Source organism: Trichoderma reesei, assembly GCF_000167675.1.
Source record: "Trichoderma reesei QM6a unplaced genomic scaffold TRIREscaffold_5, whole genome shotgun sequence".
NCBI lineage: Eukaryota > Fungi > Ascomycota > Sordariomycetes > Hypocreales > Hypocreaceae > Trichoderma > Trichoderma reesei.
The window spans coordinates 1,665,075-1,683,010 of record NW_006711152.1 but is presented as its reverse complement, the minus strand read 5'-3'; the positions used below and the strand labels follow the sequence as shown (position 1 = coordinate 1,683,010).

Here is a 17,936-nt window from a genome sequence, read left to right as displayed (position 1 = left end):
TACAGATAGATCTTTTACTTTGCAGAGCTGCATATCGGCGATCTAATTCGCTATGTTAATATACTCCATATAATATAAAGTCAAGTGTTTTGTATAGTACTACCACACAGCTTCAACTATCGTCTGACCCATGGTTGCTGATTGGTCCAAGGCTACAACAATTTATACCACGACACAGAAGACTATCAAGATATTCATTTGACCGCTTCGATTGCAAAGAAGGTCAGGAATGGAGAGTTGATAGAGAGTAACTCTTCTCTGTGCCCATTGAAGCCTATTGTTGCAGCAAACATTTGAGGGCTGTCCAAGACACGGCCACGAACTGGTCCAACGTCCCATCCCTCCAAAGGATGTCTTGATCGGGCAGAAACCATTGGTGTGTTGTACCGCAGGACTTTGTACACTGGGCAAGGCGAGGCTCTACGTTAGGCATCCCCGTGAAACAGCCAACCAACAGCAAAGGAAGTCTTGTGCTACAACAAAGGTCGGAGGCCACCCGCATGGAGGCATCGGGCAGGAGTGGCAGCGCCTAGAAGCGCAAGATATAACTTGATGCTATCGCAGGCTGTGAGAGATTTCCAGTCTCTGTTTCCAATTATCTCCCTATCTCACATCCTTTCAGCTTGATTTTGGTCTCACTGATCTTCATACCTAGCCGCGTGCCAGCAAAAGCTCGATACAACATTGAGATAGCTAGGCATAGGCCATGGCCGGCCTCTTCGATGCAGATGCCTACGAATGCGACGACCTTCCGGAAAGGTTCTACCGAGTAACTTATCCTGGGTCGCAAACTCGGGATGAAGACACCGGAGATTACGTTTCAGACACCACTCTCGAAATCTCTGACGATGTCGATCTGAAGGAGATCGTTGAGGACCACTTCTACTGGCGGAGAGCGCCCAGCCCTTTTATATCCGTCTTTTGTGACGAGAGGCATGCCCGTAACTGGGCCCGTAAGCGAGTGGACAAGCTCAATTGCAGCCTGGGCGACGTCTACATCAGCGAGATTGATACGGCGAAGCTTCCGGCTGGTACAACCGTGTTTGAGGCTACGCTTCTGGCCGACATGCTGGATATCTATCATCCATATTCGGAGAACGAGTATCTCGTCCTCCATCGCATTTCCTGCGTGTCTATTGTTAGCACGCGGAGCCTGGAGGAGATTGAGGCAGACGGTAGGTGGTGTTGCAGTCCAAAGTTGGAACAAGCTTCGCTGACGGACAAACAGAACTGGCGCACACGATGGCACTCTTTGGACTTAACGACCCGATCCGAATGTTTATCGATCAGGATTCAGAGTAAGCCTGCGCTGATCCAGTAGGTAAAAGAAGCACAAAGGTTTGTGAGCCTATATCTAGTGTCCTAGGGAAACTCAAGCCGTGCGGGTTATTATTCAACAAAGCTCCTACAACAAAGATCAGGACATGTATCTTAGCATGGTCGCCAGAGCTGGGCATTAGGGACGCAAGGTTTGGAGACTGGAGAGTGAACTCGAAACAGAGCTGAATAATGCATAATATAGGCATCTCGACTTGGCCATAGAGTCCTTTCATGTTGTCCTCCGTTTACCTAGCGTAGTAAGCGATTTTATAGGTTCTTCATGCTGGAGTATTAGAATCGAAGCAGTGTTTGCGGCCTGCAAGTCCTCTGTATGGAGGTCAACATTGAAAGTCTATGTTACACAATCAAGTTCAAGGGTAAAACGCAAGCTCTTGGACACAATATAGGCAAGCCCGGTGCAGCCCAAGACCTGCAGCAGCTTAACATAGACCACGTTGTGCAGATGCTGCTTACGGGATATGAGGCTCTGAGGTTTTGACAACAGAAGCTTACAAACATCTTGATCGCCATAGGATACTCTTGGCAATTTTCTAATCATCTCACTTTGATGCCCGCCTAATGGTTTAATAAATGCACTCATCTAGAACTTTCTCATTTCCTGGTGAAGGATGCCTTGGTAAGGCAGAAACCCGTATACAGCACTATAGGACTACTCACACGTAATAAGACGAGGCTCTGTGTTGGGCATCTCTGGAAGCCAGCCAACCAACGGTAAAAGAAACCCGGTGCAGGACAACAAGGCCGGCCACCCGCATGAGAAAAGCATTAGGCAGGAGTGGCAGTGCCAGCTCGTCCCATCGCGAAGCGCGGGGTACATACATGAGTATAAGTTGATGTTGTCTGCACCAGTTCAAGCTTTGAGGACATAGAATTTAGTTGCTGCGTTAAATATCCATGACAACTTCTTTTGGCTTTTTCTTGGCAACAGTTTCTCTCTGAGTAGTTGCGTACTATTATTGCGTTCATACAAGCACCCAAAAGCGATGGCCAACGACTTCAACCTGGGCAACTACGAATGCCCTTCTCCCCCGCCAATACTGTGGCATGTAACCCATAGGCAGTCTCAGTCTAAGATAGATAAAGACAAAAAAGATGTCGTCGCTGCAGACAGCAGTCGCGGAATCTCGAACAAATCGGAGCTCAAGGAAGCCTTTGAGGAGCATATTAAGTGGGAGAACAGAGAGCCCACCTGTTTAGTATCCGTCTTCTGTGATATGGAACATACTTTCCAGTGGGCCAAACTGCGGAAGGACGTTTCTATCAGTTGGATCGATACAACAAAGCTGCCGACTGGCACATGCCTATTCGATGCTACGTTTCTGTCCAAGACCTTGAATGCTCCTCACCCATTCTCAAAGGACGAACTTCTTTTCCTGCATTGCATTCCAGGCGAGTCTATCACTGACCGGCAGACCTTGGAGGAGTTTGAAGAATCATGTACGTGCGGTGTCGCGACCAATCATACCTGGGACAAGATTCACTGACCTACAAACAGGGCTGGCAAAGAGGGTCGATGATCTGCTGAACTTCACACCACGGAAAGAGATAGTAGTTCCGATAAAGAGATCGAGAAGGAAGACCGCGCAGCGGAATGATGGGCATACTTCCCCCAAGGGGTGACTACGCTCAGTATAGAAAGGGCATCATGAAGGCCCGTGAGTCCAAGCCTGTGGCGAAAGATTTTCGTGGCCATGTTGCGGACCGCAAGTTGGACTCTCATATGGCGGCATTAGAAGGTGAATGAATGTACGTTGTAGCATTGATACCTTACCCGACGTTTGACTTCCGCCTCGATTTAGTAACGTGAGGCTAGAACGTCGGTGGTCCAAGTGAGGGGAAGGGCTTGATAATAGGTGTAATGGCCGAAGAAGCCAGACGTTGAGTTATGGCATGCATCACGAAGAGGCTTTACTGTGAGCGTAGTGCGATAGAGATGTCACTTTAGTGCATAGCTAAGGCGTCATCACGTGCTTTAGGAGAGTATGTGACCTGACGAGCGTCCAATTCTCCGTGAATATGAACATCAGAATCCAATTCTGATCTCAGTCTTGTCGGAGTCAAGTTCCAGCTTTATCTCTTCCTGAGTATTTGGCCTGGGAATACTATCTGAATTTGTATCTCAGCGATTCCTCGTTGCTATGATCTGTCAGTATCACCACCGTATAGCACATGTAAGAATATGTGATAAGAAGCCCCTGCTTCTTATTGCTTCCATAAATGACTTCCACTTTTTCTTGTGATATCAACACCCAACACCCACCTACTGGTTGATGAGCTTCATGGTGCTTCCAGTCATGCGCTTACCCTGTAATCCGCAGACATTCCGTTGGCAGATAACCCCGATACAAGACTTATACAAACTCCCACTAGCATCGCAAGCCGCAACTCCACTAAACGATGCACTCAATCCACAATTTTCACACTTCACCTTCAAACCTACAATTGACCATGATATGAGAGTATCCCGCTGATTATAGTTGACTGGGCACCCAGCTGAATGTGGTGGGAATGGAAGTGGGAGCCGGGCTGATATGGACTCCTCTCTGGGCTCTATGTTACGGACTCGGCGTGCTCCTCTTGAGCATCACAACCATTGTCCTATATAGACTGCTTCTTCACCCGCTGGCACGAATCCCAGGCCCCAGACTCGCCGCTGTCTCAAACATCTGGCACGCGTATCACGCCCGCAATGGACACATGTTCGACCTGGGACGGAGGCTGCATCGGGAGTATGGCGACGTGGTGCGGGTTGGGCCCAATGAGCTCTGGTTCAACAGTACAGAGGCCTTCGACAAGATATATAGTTCGTGGAAACGGTGGCCATTTGCTTGACGTACTGCGGCTGACAAGAAAAAAAAAGGTAGCACAAAGGGCTTTGAGAAGACTGATTTCTACTGTACGTTGGATCCAGTCAAAGCATCATGGTGGTTGACTCGCTTACTGACTGATCGATGAATGGCTGCAGTGGCAACCAGCCTCAACTGGCCAAAGATAGATGCCTTCTTGCGGCCTCATTTCGCCGACGGCCTGGATCTCCTCTCTGAGCGAGACATGAAGCGTTACCGTCTCCAGAGGCGACTCATTGGACGAGTCTACCAGACGGCCAACGTGGTCAAGTTCGAGGCTGCAGTCGACGATGTTATCAAGCAGGTCATTGCACGACTGGAGGCCCTGAATGGTGCAGAAATCGACCTCAAAGAATGGATGCACATCATCGCCGTCGAGTGCCTGGGAGCGTCCGTCCTCTCATGGTCTCCGGGATTGCTCAAGGCGGGAACAGACTGGGGCTCCAGCGCGCATAGCTACCTTGGCTGGAGAAGGAAGAGCGTCATGGGACTCTTCCCGACCTTGACCAAGTTGACGCTGCGATCGAATTTATTTGAGTGGATCTTCAGGGACCTCTGGAACCTAAAGTATGTTGCTCCGCCTGGATTTCGAACATTCTTTCCGGTCAGTTGCATTCCCATCGCATACCATACCCCTGAGTCGCTGTAGGTTCTGTTGCTCATCTGGACAATAGGACGTTGCGAAGCGCATCTCTCGAAGGATCAAGTCTGCCCTGAAGCCAAACGCCCCCAAAGACAGTCGGGCAGATCTACTGGCGGACCTGATCCAGCTTCACAAGGACAAGCCTGACTTCACAGAGAACTATCTCAGGAAAATGGCCATGACCAACTTTGGCGCAGGGCATGAGACCATGGCATCAACTCTGACATCCATCTTCACCATGGTCGGCACCCACGACGAGGTGCAGAGGAGAGTGAGACGAGAGATTCGGAGCGCCACAGATGCCTCCTCATATGCAGGTACACTTCAACTGCAATATATGCGTGCGGCGGCAAGAGAAGCGATGCGCCTCCATCCGGTCCTCAGCATGTCGCTTCCTCGTCGGGTCCCTGACGCGGGCGCACAAATTCACGGCCACTTCATCCCGGGAGGCACGACAGTTGGGTGCAACCCCGTGGCGTTGCATCGAAACGCAGACATCGTGACGGGACCCGATCCAGACGCCTACGACCCGGATCGCTGGCTCGGTGGCGAGTCTTCGGATACGCGCCTCATGGAGCGATACAGCCTCAACTGGGGCGGCGGACCAAGGACTTGTCCGGGGAAGAACTTGGCCGAGATGGTCGTTTACAAAGTCGTATCAGCCCTATTCGAGCGGTTCGATGTGGAGGTGACTGTACCGCAGAAAGTTGGGCAACCGTCCTATTTCCTGTCAATGATCACGGGGGTCAAGGCCCGGTTCTTGTCTGTCGATCCACAGGCGGCGGGGAAAGGCGGCATCTAGTGAGAGCTCAATGATACATACATACTAGTAGTCCAGCATGTGTTGATGATGGAAAGGTGTGAAGTGCAAGTGGGAGCGACCTGTAGCGTTGCGTCTCCGTCGATGTACATGGTTTGGCCTAGCAGAGGACGTTGATACCAGGTTGATCTGCTAGGTATGTACAAGTAAGGCTGCAGTTATCTCTTGGCATCGAACTGGAAGCCGGGGCAGGTTATCGGCTTCTCGTGGTAGAACCCACCGAGAATGCAGCGGAAAAGGGAGTGCAAGACGTCAGAATGCAGCATCTCGACCTGTAAGGATGGCACACCTCAGAATGAAAACCCGCTTCAGCAGAGCTGGGCTGCTGCTCTGCTCCTGATGATTAGTCGTGGCCCAGACATGCATGCCGCCAATACCCACTCGTATGCCAAAGAGAAAGGAGGGCGTCCATTGTCGAAACTTTGGTGGCTATCGGTCGTTTCAACAAGTTGCATTGATACGCCATCATTTTACATTCTCCGGACCAATTTCATGCTGCTTTTCTGCGTTGATGCTAGTAATGTATCTGCTTGGGCGCTAATGTCGTGAGGGAGTGGTCCCGTTGCAACTCCATCACATTTGACAAGAGGCTCACCTCCAAATGCCAAGGAGTCGGTGGTGGAGCTGGCGAGGTTTGCTAACGGAGATGGCAACCAACAGGGAAAAGCGTGAATTGAGTGAGTTGAAGCCTCGTGTAGAGTACGGAGCAGGATTCAAACGAACCTGATGGCGACTTGTTGGTCGACTTGAGATCCAGACAAGCAGATAATAGAAAGCCGGTGACAGGGTGGCTTCAGCCACAATCAAACTTTTCCCCTCGCCATGGCCTCTTTGAATTGCGAAAGGGTGTGTGCTCGCCTTTCCAGCCTCTGTCAATGGCCAGATCTCGACAATGGGGCGAAAATCGAATGTTCGGCGAAGCGCCATCTCCGATGGCTCGCCTCGCTCTTCGGGGACGTCTCGTGGAAAAAAGAGACGGCGTTGGCGTAGAATCATCCAGCAGCTCTGGACCGGACTGTTTCCCATCCAAGCCAAGGATGCGCCATCCCCGCTTCCTCGTGCCCCCCGGACATGTCTAGAAATGTTATCGAACCCTTCCATTCGTGGCGTTATTAGAGGATAACAAATGGCCGAGAGACTTGGCCGGAAGCAGCTGAGCAACCTGGTCAGCCTCCCCCTTCATCAACCCACCCAGATAACCAGTCCATTCTGCAATGGCCTGGAGCGGAAAGGCGTGCGCGGGCTGATATTATTCTTACCTACGAAGTACTGGGAATGGGTGCTTCGTAATACCTCGTCGTGCGTATTCCGAGGGGGATGGATGATGGCTAATGAGCAGTACGTATTGCCACAGATCAAGGCGGATTCCGCCAAGTGATAAAGCATTCGTCCGGGACCAATGAGCAGCGATGCAATTCATGCCCAAAGTCTTCCATACTCTTGATAAGGCAGGACGGCGATGCGCCCACCAGGGTGGAATATCTGACGATGCTTGGCCTTCACGACGAAAAGAGATGGCCTTTGCTTAGTTAGGTGGAAGAACACGGCTGATGGTGTCCCAAAAGGTCGCCCTTGTCACCTTGTCGTTCATCCCAGCCGCGGAATCGATTCCTCGTGGAGCAAAATCCAACAGTTGATCCATCGTAAGCCGTCCTTGGCCGTGGGTTGACACGCTAGCCGGATAGCCTTTCACCTCTGCCTCTGGAGAAGGAGTTTGCGAACGCTCACCGGTGACAATCTCGTGAAGTCATCATCGTGGCTGATTGCTCAAACAAACACGAGCTCTGGCCCGTCTGGGGTAATCTGGAATTCCTGACCGGCGCATCGACGTCAAAATCAAGGGACTGGACGAAGCTCGGCCTCTCCCCAGATTTTCCCCAATATCTTGACTAACAGATTGCTCTTCACCCCATCGCGACGTTGAATCCGAGCGTGCGCATTACGAGATGTTTTTGAAGGCAGTGGCAATTGGCCCACTCAACCCCGTATGATTCTGAGATGGACATGTGCAACGAAGATGCCAAAGGGGCGGAGGGACTGTCACCACTAGACGCCGGTGGGTCTTGGACAGCCGATAGGGTTGCATCCATCGGTTGGGAGAGGCCCAAGTCGCGCGTCCCTCATGGCATTGATGAAGTTGAAGCCGCGGTAGAGGCGATCGCGATGAGGAGCGATCCTGTACGTCAAGGCGGAACGAAGGACAAGCAATCGCAGAATCGCCTTGGCGAAGGACTTTTGCGCAAGCCACATGGACATGGCTTCCCGCCGTCCAGCGTTAGCAGAGCTTGGCCAGCCGCCATGCAGAGGGACAAGTCTGCCGACCACACCGTTGCCCTAGCCTGACCACTCCGAGAGGCATGGATGGGATCACCAGGATATGGTTCCCTCATCGGGCTGCACTCCGTGCACGCCACCCGCACTTTGGGCTTGGGCCAACGGCACATGCCTGTCGAGGCGTTCCAGGAACGAAAGCGCGCAGCCCGGCATCAAACGTTGCTTCGGATCCTATCTGCTTCGTCGACTGACTCTTGCTGGCTGCGCTCTTGCACAGGCCCGAATTGCGTGCTTTCGGCGGCTACCGGGGTCCAGACCAACGGGACCCCTGGAATGCTGATACGGCTGCTAGCAGTACGGATATTCATGACGATTAAGGCCGTGTCGCTCATCAGTGTCCATGTAATACTAGCTCGCCTCAAGGTCGCTGTGCGTATTACTATGGAGCAGCAATTGCTAACGAAGTAACCTTGAGCATTTGAGCTTTACGCTTGAAATTAGAGAGCGACGGGGGGGGGGGGGGGCTCTGGTATCTGTGGAGGTCGCATGTCTCCCCTGCAAGCCGCAAGCTTAAAGGAGATAACGGCGATGCCATTGGATGCCGCCATGCCGCAGAGAGGGTCGAAGGGATTCAAGGGGACTTTTGCAGAGTGGCGCCCGTGCGTGGGTTGGACCGAGAGGGACGCTCACCATGCCTGGACCAGCCTAGGGTGACATGCCCTCCTTGCTGACGGTGGATGCTTGGTGGTCTTTGCTGCCATCGCCGGACCCGGCCGAGAGAGAGGAGAGAAGAAGCATAACAAGCTTAAGGTTGTGGTTACACGGAGAATATCGAACGTCGAACATCGTGTGGAATGCAACCTCTGGCTGGCGAGGCAAACAGGGCGGCCGCGCGCAGTCGATCTGGTGTCTTGCCTGCGTTTGTGTCAGCGATGATGCAGTCGTCAGGCAACGGATTGTTTGATCTTGGCGACGCAGACCAGCAAACCAGATGGCGATACACCGGCTTGGCCAATATCTGTGTCATCGCTTAGACGCCAAGCAGGCTATCTTTTGTCGCCCCGCCGCCATCACAAGGCTTGTCGCGTGCTTCCGAGCGTGGACGAAGACTTCGATGGTATCGTCCATATTACTAGCAGCCGCTGCTAGGCTTGTGCGCCAGCTCGCCGGATCGTTTCGGCGTCCGGCGAGGGAGCCGTGCTGGGCAGCTCATGCGACTCCCACTGCGTTGAGTGCAGCTGTGAAGCACGTAGGATAGCGGGTTGGCCGTAGTCTGAGGCGTAGCACCGCGATCCAGGCCCTCGGTGAGCATGATGCAATTTCCAGCGATGCGCCAAAGTGCCGACGGCGAAGCATGTGAGCCCGTCTAAAGTAACCGAGGAGGAGGGACAGGCAAACAGGTTACTAACAGGCAAGCCCTTGTTGGATGGCAACAGAGATGGTGGTGCAGGCATTGTAGTATGTACGGCTATCGCTGCATCGTGATTGTGAGTGTGGAGGGGAAGAGGACGATCCATGGTATGGAGAGGTGTTCTATGGGAGGTCCATTTCCTAGCAATCAGTACCTAGGAAGGTACGAGCCTGGCCACCTGCCGAGAGGCTTCCATCAATCGCTCAGTGGTGATGTCCCCCAGCTGGCAGGCGGTCAGAGCACTGAAGATTAGCGGCCAGGAGCCTCGTGCAGCCTCTCTCTCTCTCCCCCCCCATCCCACGCCTCGTCTCCTCCTTGCTATCAATCTGGCGCCTCGCCACCTCCACTCTGGAACCATCTCTTGCGTGCTGGCCCCGGCACTGGTCCGGGATCTTTTGTCTAGTTGCCACCGCCTTGCCCTGAAGCAGTATCGCGCTCCGGCGGCTGCTTGTCTTGGCCCGAGGCGCCTGGTGGTGTGCCTGTCGGGCTGCTCTAGCACCAAACGGGCAGCAGAGCCAGAAACCTCGCCCTTCGCCTCCACGCGAGAGACTTGCAGCGCCGTCTGGCACCAACACTCGCAGCGATACGGGACGAACAAGGACAAGGCCGAGACAGCAGCACATGGTTGTCCGTGATTTGGGTTGCGCGGGCTTGGGGGAGGGGGTCCTGGGGGTACCTTTTCCGCAGCCGGCTAATCGAAATCCCCCGTTTTGACTCAGACGCTTCCCTCCATCGTCATACCAAGGACATGTATATAAGTCGACCTCTCGGCCGCATACAGAAGGCTTCTTTCTTTTCCTCCTCCTTGTGCTGCGAAGCCCATCCCATTCCTGCCCACTCCATTCTGCTGGGTCGTCAACTCGAGCTCTTCTCAGAAGCTCAGAGCATCAGTCCACCATGAGCAACGCTGCCAACCTCGACGTGGACGTCATTGCCGAGGCGGACCACCGCGCCGCCGGCTTTGACGAGAAGCCCACGACCGCCGTCGACGTCCGAAGCGACGAGGACTACGATGACTTCCCTACCGAGGAGGAGCTGCGCACCCTGCGCCGTGTCTCGGGAAAGATCAAGTGGGCCATGTACACCATTGCCTTTGTTGAGCTTTGCGAGCGTTTCTCATACTACGGCTCCTCCGTCCTCTACACAAACTTTGTGAACCGGCCTCTGCCGCCTGGCTCGACCACCGGCTCCGACCCCGATGGCGGCCACCCCGGTGCCCTGGGAATGGGCCCCAAGGCTGCCCAGGGCATCAGCTTGTTCAACCAGTTCTTCGCCTACATCATGCCTCTCGTCGGGTAAGCTCGCAGTCTTCTGCCCTCTTTGTGTTGTAGCTTGTTGGAGCACTCGGTTGCTGACACACACTGCCAACAGTGCCTGGATTGCCGATGCCCGCATGGGACGTTTCTGGACTCTGCATCTGGCCATTGGTATCTCCACCATTGCCCACGTCATCCTGGTTGCCGCTTCCGCTCCCGATGTCATCGTCAAGAAGGACAGCGCCTTTGCCGCCTTCATCATCGGCCTCATCTGCCTCTGCGTTGGCACTGGCTTCTTCAAGGCCAACGTCTCTCCCCTGCTGGCCGACCAGAACGAGGACAGGCGCATGCGCGTCGAGACCCTGCCCTCTGGCGAGCGTGTCATTGTCGACCCTGCCGTGACCAACACCCGCATCTTCCTCTACTTCTACTTTGCCATCAACATTGGATCTCTCACCGGTCAGATTGGCATGGTCTACGTCGAGAAGTATGTTGGCTTCTGGCTGGCCTTCCTCATCCCCACCGGCATGTTCCTGACTGCTCCCTTTGTTTTGTGGAGCCAGAAGAAGAACTACCGCCTGCAGCCTCCCACCGGCTCTCTGCTCCAGAAGTTCCTGCAGATGTTCTTCTATGCTCGCAAGCGCTCAAAGGGCTTCTTCACCATCGACTGGGACACTGTTCGCCCCTCTCGCATTGCCATGGATGCCCGCCCCAAGTGGATGACCTACGACGACGCCTGGGTTGACGAAGTCCGCCGTGGTCTGATGGCCTGCAAGGTCTTCCTCTTCCTGCCCGTCTTCTTCCTGTCCTACAACCAGATGACTGGTAACCTGACCATCCAGGCTGGTACCATGGAGCTCCACGGTGTTCCCAACGACATCATTCAGAACCTGAACCCCATCTCCATTGTCATCATGATCCCCTTGATTGACCACCTGCTCTACCCCGGTCTCCGCAGACTCGGCATTGCCTTCACCCCTATTAAGCGTATGACGACGGGTTTCTTCATTGCCGCGCTCTCCATGGTCGCCTCTGCCGTCATGCAGCACTACATCTACAAGAAGAGCCCCTGCGGCGACCACGCCAACGGCACCATCATTGTCGACGGCGAGGAGGAGCTCTGCCCCCCTGCCCCCATCAACGTGTGGGCTCAGTGCCTGCCTTACATCCTCATTGGTTTCGCCGAAATCTTTGCCAACGTCACCTCGTACGAGTATGCTTACTCCAAGGCTCCCGAGAACATGAAGTCTCTCGTCATGAGTGTCAACCTGTTCATGAGCGCCATCTCCGCTGCCATTGGCGAGGCCTTTACTCCTCTGTCCGATGACCCTCTCCTGGTCTGGAACTACACCACCGTCGCCTGCATCTCCTTTGTCGGCGGTGCTCTCTTCTGGTTCTGCTTCCGCCACCTCGACTCCGACGAGGACAAGTGGAACATGCTCAAGAAGTCCGAGTTCATTGGCCAGAACCAGCCGGGTCTGGGCAAGGAGGCCGACGCGGAGCCTTGATCAGCTCTTTCTTTTCTTCTCATGTATGGCTGGTGACGCTTTGAAGCGGGGATGGATGGGATATGATACCAACATTATGTATAGCAGTATGAATTATTTAATGACTATTACAACAAATGCCTCGAATTCACTTTTGGTGCAATGTCATGAGGACGAGTATGTATGAACGAAAGGAGCCCGAGAAGAGAAAATGAATGGTGGAGGACTTACTGGTTTAGGCATGAGAGTCCCATTGTCAGAATCCGGGGATGACTATGCCGAAGCCGGATGCGGAGACGCGACGAGTTTGCGCCGGGATTTCGGCCCATGATCCCGACGAATTATCGGGGCAAGGTATGAAGAGAACCCTGGTTCGTTGGTTGTTGGACGCTGAAGGGCGCAGATCTCACCGTTTCTTCCGTTCTATAAGTGCTTACAGTATGCCCTTTCGGAACACAGCTTTTAACAATGTTCGCTTGACTTGTTCGAGAGAGCCTACTTACGAGTCGTCGAAACCAGGCTTCGTGGGTCAAGCCTAGAGTGGGAAGAAAGCGTTGGACGGAGTCTGGAATCAAATACTGGACAGTATATGCTGGACAACGTACAAGCACCAGCCTTTTTTTACACTTCCGATAACAAGAGAGTCTTCAGTGTCTGCGAAACAGCGTTGCTTAGCACGATACATGTACGGAGGACAGCATGGATTCACAAAACGAGACGATATCGCGAGTTGCCATCGACACGACTGAACCTCTGGCGCAACAGCATTACTCCAGTGAAAAGCAAACTCAAGGTCGAGAGCATGGCCTCTATGAAGAACCCAGAGTTGCCCTCCCCGCGACCATCAACGCCGCCTACGACTGGACCGGTCCCGACGACCCAGACAACCCCCGCAACTTCTCAGCCTCGCTCCGCATCTTCAGCACCATCGCCATCACCATGCTCGCCATGATCGGAACAGTCGCCGGATCCATGTACGCTCCCGCTCAAGACGCCGTCGCCTCGGCCTTCCACTGCAGCCGCATCGTCGCCGTGCTGCCTCTTTCGCTGTACAACCTCGGTCTTGCCTTTGGGCCCATGGTTGGCGCGCCTCTCTCGGAGACGTACGGCCGCAAGTCCGTCTTCCTGATATCGACGCCGATATTCGTGCTGTTCATGCTCGGATCGGGCTTCAGCCGCTCGGTAGCCGGATTGACGGTCTGTCGGTTCTTCGCAGGCGTCTTTGCTTCGCCGCTGATCAACAACGCGCCCGCGACGCTGCTCGACTTCACGCCGCCGCGATACAGGGGCGTGAGTTTGGGAGGATACTACGCCGTGCCGTCGTTTGGAGCTGCCTTGGGGCCTCTGATAGGCGGGTTCGTCCTGCTCGTCAAGCCATGGCAGTGGACGCAGTGGATCTCCATCTTCATCACGGTGGCCTTCTACATCCCCGTGTGCTTCACGCGCGAGACGTACAAAAAGGTCATTCTCAAACGCCGAGCCGCGCGTCTGGGCCTACGAGACTCTGCGTCACAGCGAACGTCTCCAGGGCGGGCGTTTCGGTACTTCTTCACTACGCTGATCCAGCGGCCGCTGCACATGCTGTTCACGGAGCCGATTGTCACCCTCGTGAGCGTGTACAATGGGTTCTTGTTTGGGCTTTTGTACACGTTTGTGGTGTCTGTGCCCTGGATCTTCAGACATTACTACGGATGGTCGGTGGAGAGCGAGCCGCTGTCGTATCTGGGGCTGATGTGCGGCACGGCAGCGGCGGCGGCGCCCCTGATTGTGATTGATCTGCGGTATTACCAGCGGCGGCTGACGGAGTGGCAGATGAGCCACGACGACGAGGACGAGCCTCTGCCTTCGGAGAACCGCCTCATGTCTGCTCTGATAGGCAGCGTCATGCTGCCGATATGCCTGTTCGTGGTGGGCTGGACGGTGCACTTCCGCGTGCACTGGATGGTGCCCATCGTCTTCCAGGGCCTCGTCATGCTGTCCTCGCTGCTGGTGTACGCGGGGGCGAACCTCTTCATGCTGGACGCGTACGGGCCGCTGTACGGGGCGTCGGCGTCGGGGGCGATGATGTTTAGTCGGTATTTGCTCTCGGCGGCGTTCCCGCTGTTTGCGCTGAGGATGTACGAGGCGCTGGGGGCGGGATGGGCGACGAGCGTGCTGGGGTTTGTGACGTTGGTCATGGCGCCGATTCCGTGGTTCTTTAGGGCGTTTGGGGAGAGGTTGAGGGGGAGGAGTAAGTATGAGATGAGTACTTAGGGTGTGTGTGTGTGTGATGATGATGATGGTTATGTGATAATATGACTGGCGTTGCGGGTTTTTCGCGTATGATGTCTGTTTGATGAAGATTGTGTATAAGACGAGTTTGTTGAGATGGCGATGTTCGAGACCTGGACATGGCGATGTAAGATAGAGGGATTGGTAACGCAACTCACCGAAATAGAGTCTGACAGGGTGGATTATTGTAGATCGCGAGATGACTCGGATCGAAACTCATGTCAAACTCTTGCAACGTCTCTCCCTTGCCTCCCTTGGGTATCAAACGACCCTCCCGCTCCACCACCACCGTCCACCGAGCCAGGGCATAAAATAAAGCCAAGTCTTTAATCGTCACATATCAGATCGACCTCCCTACCAACGGGAGAACCAGCATCAACCACGGGGAGTATTATTACAACAGAATGCGTAATTCGAGAGAGGCTGAGCATAGACGCCAAGAGATAAGCAAAATAAGGGAAGACATGATGAACCAGGCATAAGTTCTTCTCGTTTGAAGTGCGAACCGCACTAGGCCCGAAGATTGCTAATGCAGATCGGGCATATCGAAATTATAGTTGCCAAGAGTGGCTCCGTATCAGATCTATATAGAACTTTTCCTTTATCCTTCTATTTTTGGGTGAAACGGGAGGCATCGTAGGTTTTTGTTTTCTCTCTCTCGGAGGTGTTTCGAGACGGGCTGCGTTTCGAGCAAGTGCCGGTGTTGAAGATTAGCATATGCCGTAGAGGGTGGACGATCGATCTCGTGCGACACTGCATTGGACTAAAAATATCAGTGGTGGAGGGTTTTTCAGCTAGAATTTCAGTTGCGGATTCTCAATGGTCATGTTTGATGGTGTTTCGATGAGATGGAGTAGGCGACGCAGGGAGGCAGTGCATTTCTTGTTGATCTGTCTTTCGTTACACATCTTGCAACAGTTGAGAGAGTCAAACTTGCCAAGAAGAAAAAAAAAAAAAAGGCACGAAAGGAAGAAAAAAAGGAAACATCCTGACTCAAGATCCTTGATTGCAAGTTGCGATTGGCAAGCTCTGCCTTCGTGGCTCTTCTGCCGCCAAGAGGGCCAGCCACATTGTCTCAGTTGGTTGTATTGCATCCATGCTCTCTTGACGCCTCAGCGCAAAAAAGCCTGACGCATCTTGGCGTCACTGTCACCAGTCATGTCATGAGTTTGTTGGGCTCTTGTTTGCTTGGGTTCCTCTTCTCTCTTTTCGATTCGCCTTCGCGTGTTCGAGTCTCATTAAAAGCTCCGAGCTTGAAGTGCCGGGGTCCCGGTTCTGCCATGCAGCCCAACGGAAGGTCCGGGTTTTTATCGTCGAACTCCCGGAACAGCGGGCATGTGTAATAAAGATACGTATGTATATGCATGCCGGTCAGTGACTCGACGACAACCTGATTCAGTTTTCCTCAGTGACAGGTAGGGGTATCATGAGGGCGTAAACATAAGGTAACTTGCTGTCCGGTTTGCAATTGCCGTTGGTATACGGTATGCTTCGAGGGAAGAGCGCAAAAGCTGCAGGTTGCCGCTGAATATGTGCTTGTACAACGGTAGCAATGACCGGGATCAAGCATCCGATGATTGCATGCTGTAGCTAGACCAGGGCTATACGGGACTACCAGAACACCACCCTGGTCAGCTCTCTACCGTTCTTCGGGAGCTTCTTCTGAGGCATAATTGACCTAAAATGCGTCGTAATCATGCAGCTGTCATGTTGTTGCTTCGATGGGTGCCCTTTTTGTTCCCATGTAAGAGACAACTCAACTTTTGAGACTCCATGAGAAGCATAAAAATAAGAAAATGGAGATACGGAGTCGCGATCGACAATTCTGCGTTTCAAGGGTTTTCCTTTTGGCTCATGGATGTCGAGTCGTTGGATCCCGTGGGCGATGCTTGTCTTGATAACATGTGAAGCCCTTGGCGCATATGCCGGTATTATGGGGACCCCCCCTTCGTTCGTACAGGTAGAATTAGCCCAGACTTTACACCTGTCAATCAAAAAGCCTCACCGTAGGAGGTTCTGACGGGCAAAGCAGAAGTCTGATCCAAGGCACGTTTTTCAGCCTGATGCCCATACATACTTGTACGGGAGTGTGCAAACCATGTCATTCGACTGCTCCATCCTCCGTACCAAACGTTGGAAATCCCTGCCAGGGCCACGACAGGGTGGCAAAGGGGGGGGGGGGGGGGGGGGGGGGAAAACCTTTTTTAAACCGGCCCCGTTTTTGGGGCCCAAAAAGTGCCCCTTTAACCCGGGGGAAAAAAAAAGGGGTCCCCCTTTTTTTGGCTTGGAAAAAAAAAAAAACCCCGGGAAAATTTTTTTTCCCCCGGGGGGGGGGGGCCCCCGAAAAAAATTTTTAAAAATAAAAAACCCCCCCGGGTGGCCGGCCAAAAAGGGGGGGGGGTTTTTAAGGGGGGGCCTGGGGCCCGTTTTTTTCCGGGGGGGGGGGGGGGGGGGGGGGGGGATTTTTTTTTTTTTTAAAAAAAAAAAAATTTTTTTTTTTTTTTCTCCCAAAAACCCCCCCCCCGGGAAAAAAAAAAAAATTTTTTTTTTTGGGGAAAAAAAAAAAAAAAAAAAATTTNNTTTTTTTTTCGGGGGGGGGGGGGGGGACTCTTTTTTGGCTGTGGTTTCTTTCTTCTTAGTGTCTTATTCCTTTGGTTGGGTGTGTATATCTAATTCTGTCTTATCCGTAAATATTAGACCCCGCAAGCGCACTATACAACATATTAACTAAAACTATATGTTTTATATTGTTAACGTGCGATCCGACCACTATGTCTCCGAGGTTGGTGCTTGAGTTTCTGAAAGCGCAGGCATAGTTTCTATGTACCTTCTAATAATAAGCTATATCTTTTCTCTATTCAGAATAACTCAATAACTAGATCATTTATGAACTGATTGTTTTCTCGTCCTGTTGATATGCTTTTTAATGTATTCCCTCACTTCTGGGAATATAGCGCTTTTTTCTAGTTCTGATGACCTCTTGATTACTTATAGTATGTGGTAAGGCACTCCCCTTATTATGAGAGCCTTTGCAACGTATGCAATTTTTTTAAATAAACATATTGTACCATATTAGATTTTACCTTTAATATCACTTACTTTTCTCTTCACTTTTCTGTATCTGACCGATCTTTTGCTTGCTGATTTGTATACATACAATGTAACATCACGCTACTACTGATTTTTTTTTATACGTTTATCTTACTCCATTTTCTATCCTTCCTGTGTTTCGCATACAGTTGATTTTATGATTTATTTTTCAATCGTTATCTCATTTATCTCATAGTTTTAATAAAACAAATTATTTTATAATCTTTATTATATTCCCATCTCTATTTTAACTCTATTGTTCTTGTATATTTCATTATTGTGACACTTTATATTTCAATCTAGTTGTAATTTTTGATGCGTAGCGAGATTGGACTAGTTATATCTATGTCGTAATTTGATAAAGTATGTCATTGCTAATATGTGTTAATATCGACTAATGACACCGTGCATTGTTGACTCTACTACTACTAATACAATTACTGGTCCCGCCAGACTTGATGCCTGGTATCTAGATTGTTTCGACTCACTAATATATG

The 17,936-nt window shown here is 52.2% G+C and overlaps 4 protein-coding genes across 4 annotated transcripts; all 4 read left to right on the top strand.

The window, feature by feature from the left end:
- Nucleotides 1-650: 650 nt before the first annotated feature.
- On the top strand, nucleotides 651-1,769 carry TRIREDRAFT_121111 (uncharacterized protein; the record flags this gene model as incomplete). The annotated part of the gene is made up of 4 exons (XM_006963930.1): nucleotides 651-1,175; nucleotides 1,229-1,298; nucleotides 1,523-1,577; nucleotides 1,728-1,769. Exons 1-4 carry the CDS (start codon nucleotides 707-709, stop codon nucleotides 1,767-1,769), a joined length of 636 nt encoding a protein of 211 aa, XP_006963992.1. The 5' UTR covers nucleotides 651-706.
- A 2,080-nt stretch (nucleotides 1,770-3,849) lies between these two features.
- Nucleotides 3,850-5,632, top strand: TRIREDRAFT_58505 (uncharacterized protein; the record flags this gene model as incomplete). The annotated part of the gene is made up of 4 exons (XM_006963929.1): nucleotides 3,850-4,080; nucleotides 4,192-4,237; nucleotides 4,307-4,791; nucleotides 4,862-5,632. 4 exons carry the CDS (start codon nucleotides 3,850-3,852, stop codon nucleotides 5,630-5,632), a joined length of 1,533 nt encoding a protein of 510 aa, XP_006963991.1.
- A 4,494-nt stretch (nucleotides 5,633-10,126) lies between these two features.
- Nucleotides 10,127-12,213, top strand: TRIREDRAFT_46794 (uncharacterized protein). The gene is made up of 2 exons (XM_006963533.1): nucleotides 10,127-10,630; nucleotides 10,707-12,213. The coding sequence occupies exons 1-2, from the start codon at nucleotides 10,233-10,235 to the stop codon at nucleotides 12,097-12,099; spliced, it is 1,791 nt and encodes a 596-aa protein (XP_006963595.1). The 5' UTR covers nucleotides 10,127-10,232; the 3' UTR covers nucleotides 12,100-12,213.
- Nucleotides 12,214-12,777: 564 nt separating this feature from the next.
- On the top strand, nucleotides 12,778-14,331 carry TRIREDRAFT_58561 (uncharacterized protein; the record flags this gene model as incomplete). The annotated part of the gene is made up of 1 exon (XM_006963928.1): nucleotides 12,778-14,331. The coding sequence occupies one exon, from the start codon at nucleotides 12,778-12,780 to the stop codon at nucleotides 14,329-14,331; it is 1,554 nt and encodes a 517-aa protein (XP_006963990.1).
- Between the last annotated feature and the right edge of the window lie 3,605 nt (nucleotides 14,332-17,936).

What these genes read in the sequence shown, in the direction of transcription:
- TRIREDRAFT_46794 (XM_006963533.1), top strand. Translation starts at nt 10,233, where the DNA reads ATGAGCAACGCTGCCAACCTCGACGTGGACGTCATTGCCGAGGCGGAC. An exon ending in TACATCATGCCTCTCGTCGG is followed by an intron (nt 10,631 to 10,706) that starts GTAAGCTCGCAG and finishes CACTGCCAACAG; the next exon opens with TGCCTGGATTGCCGATGCCC.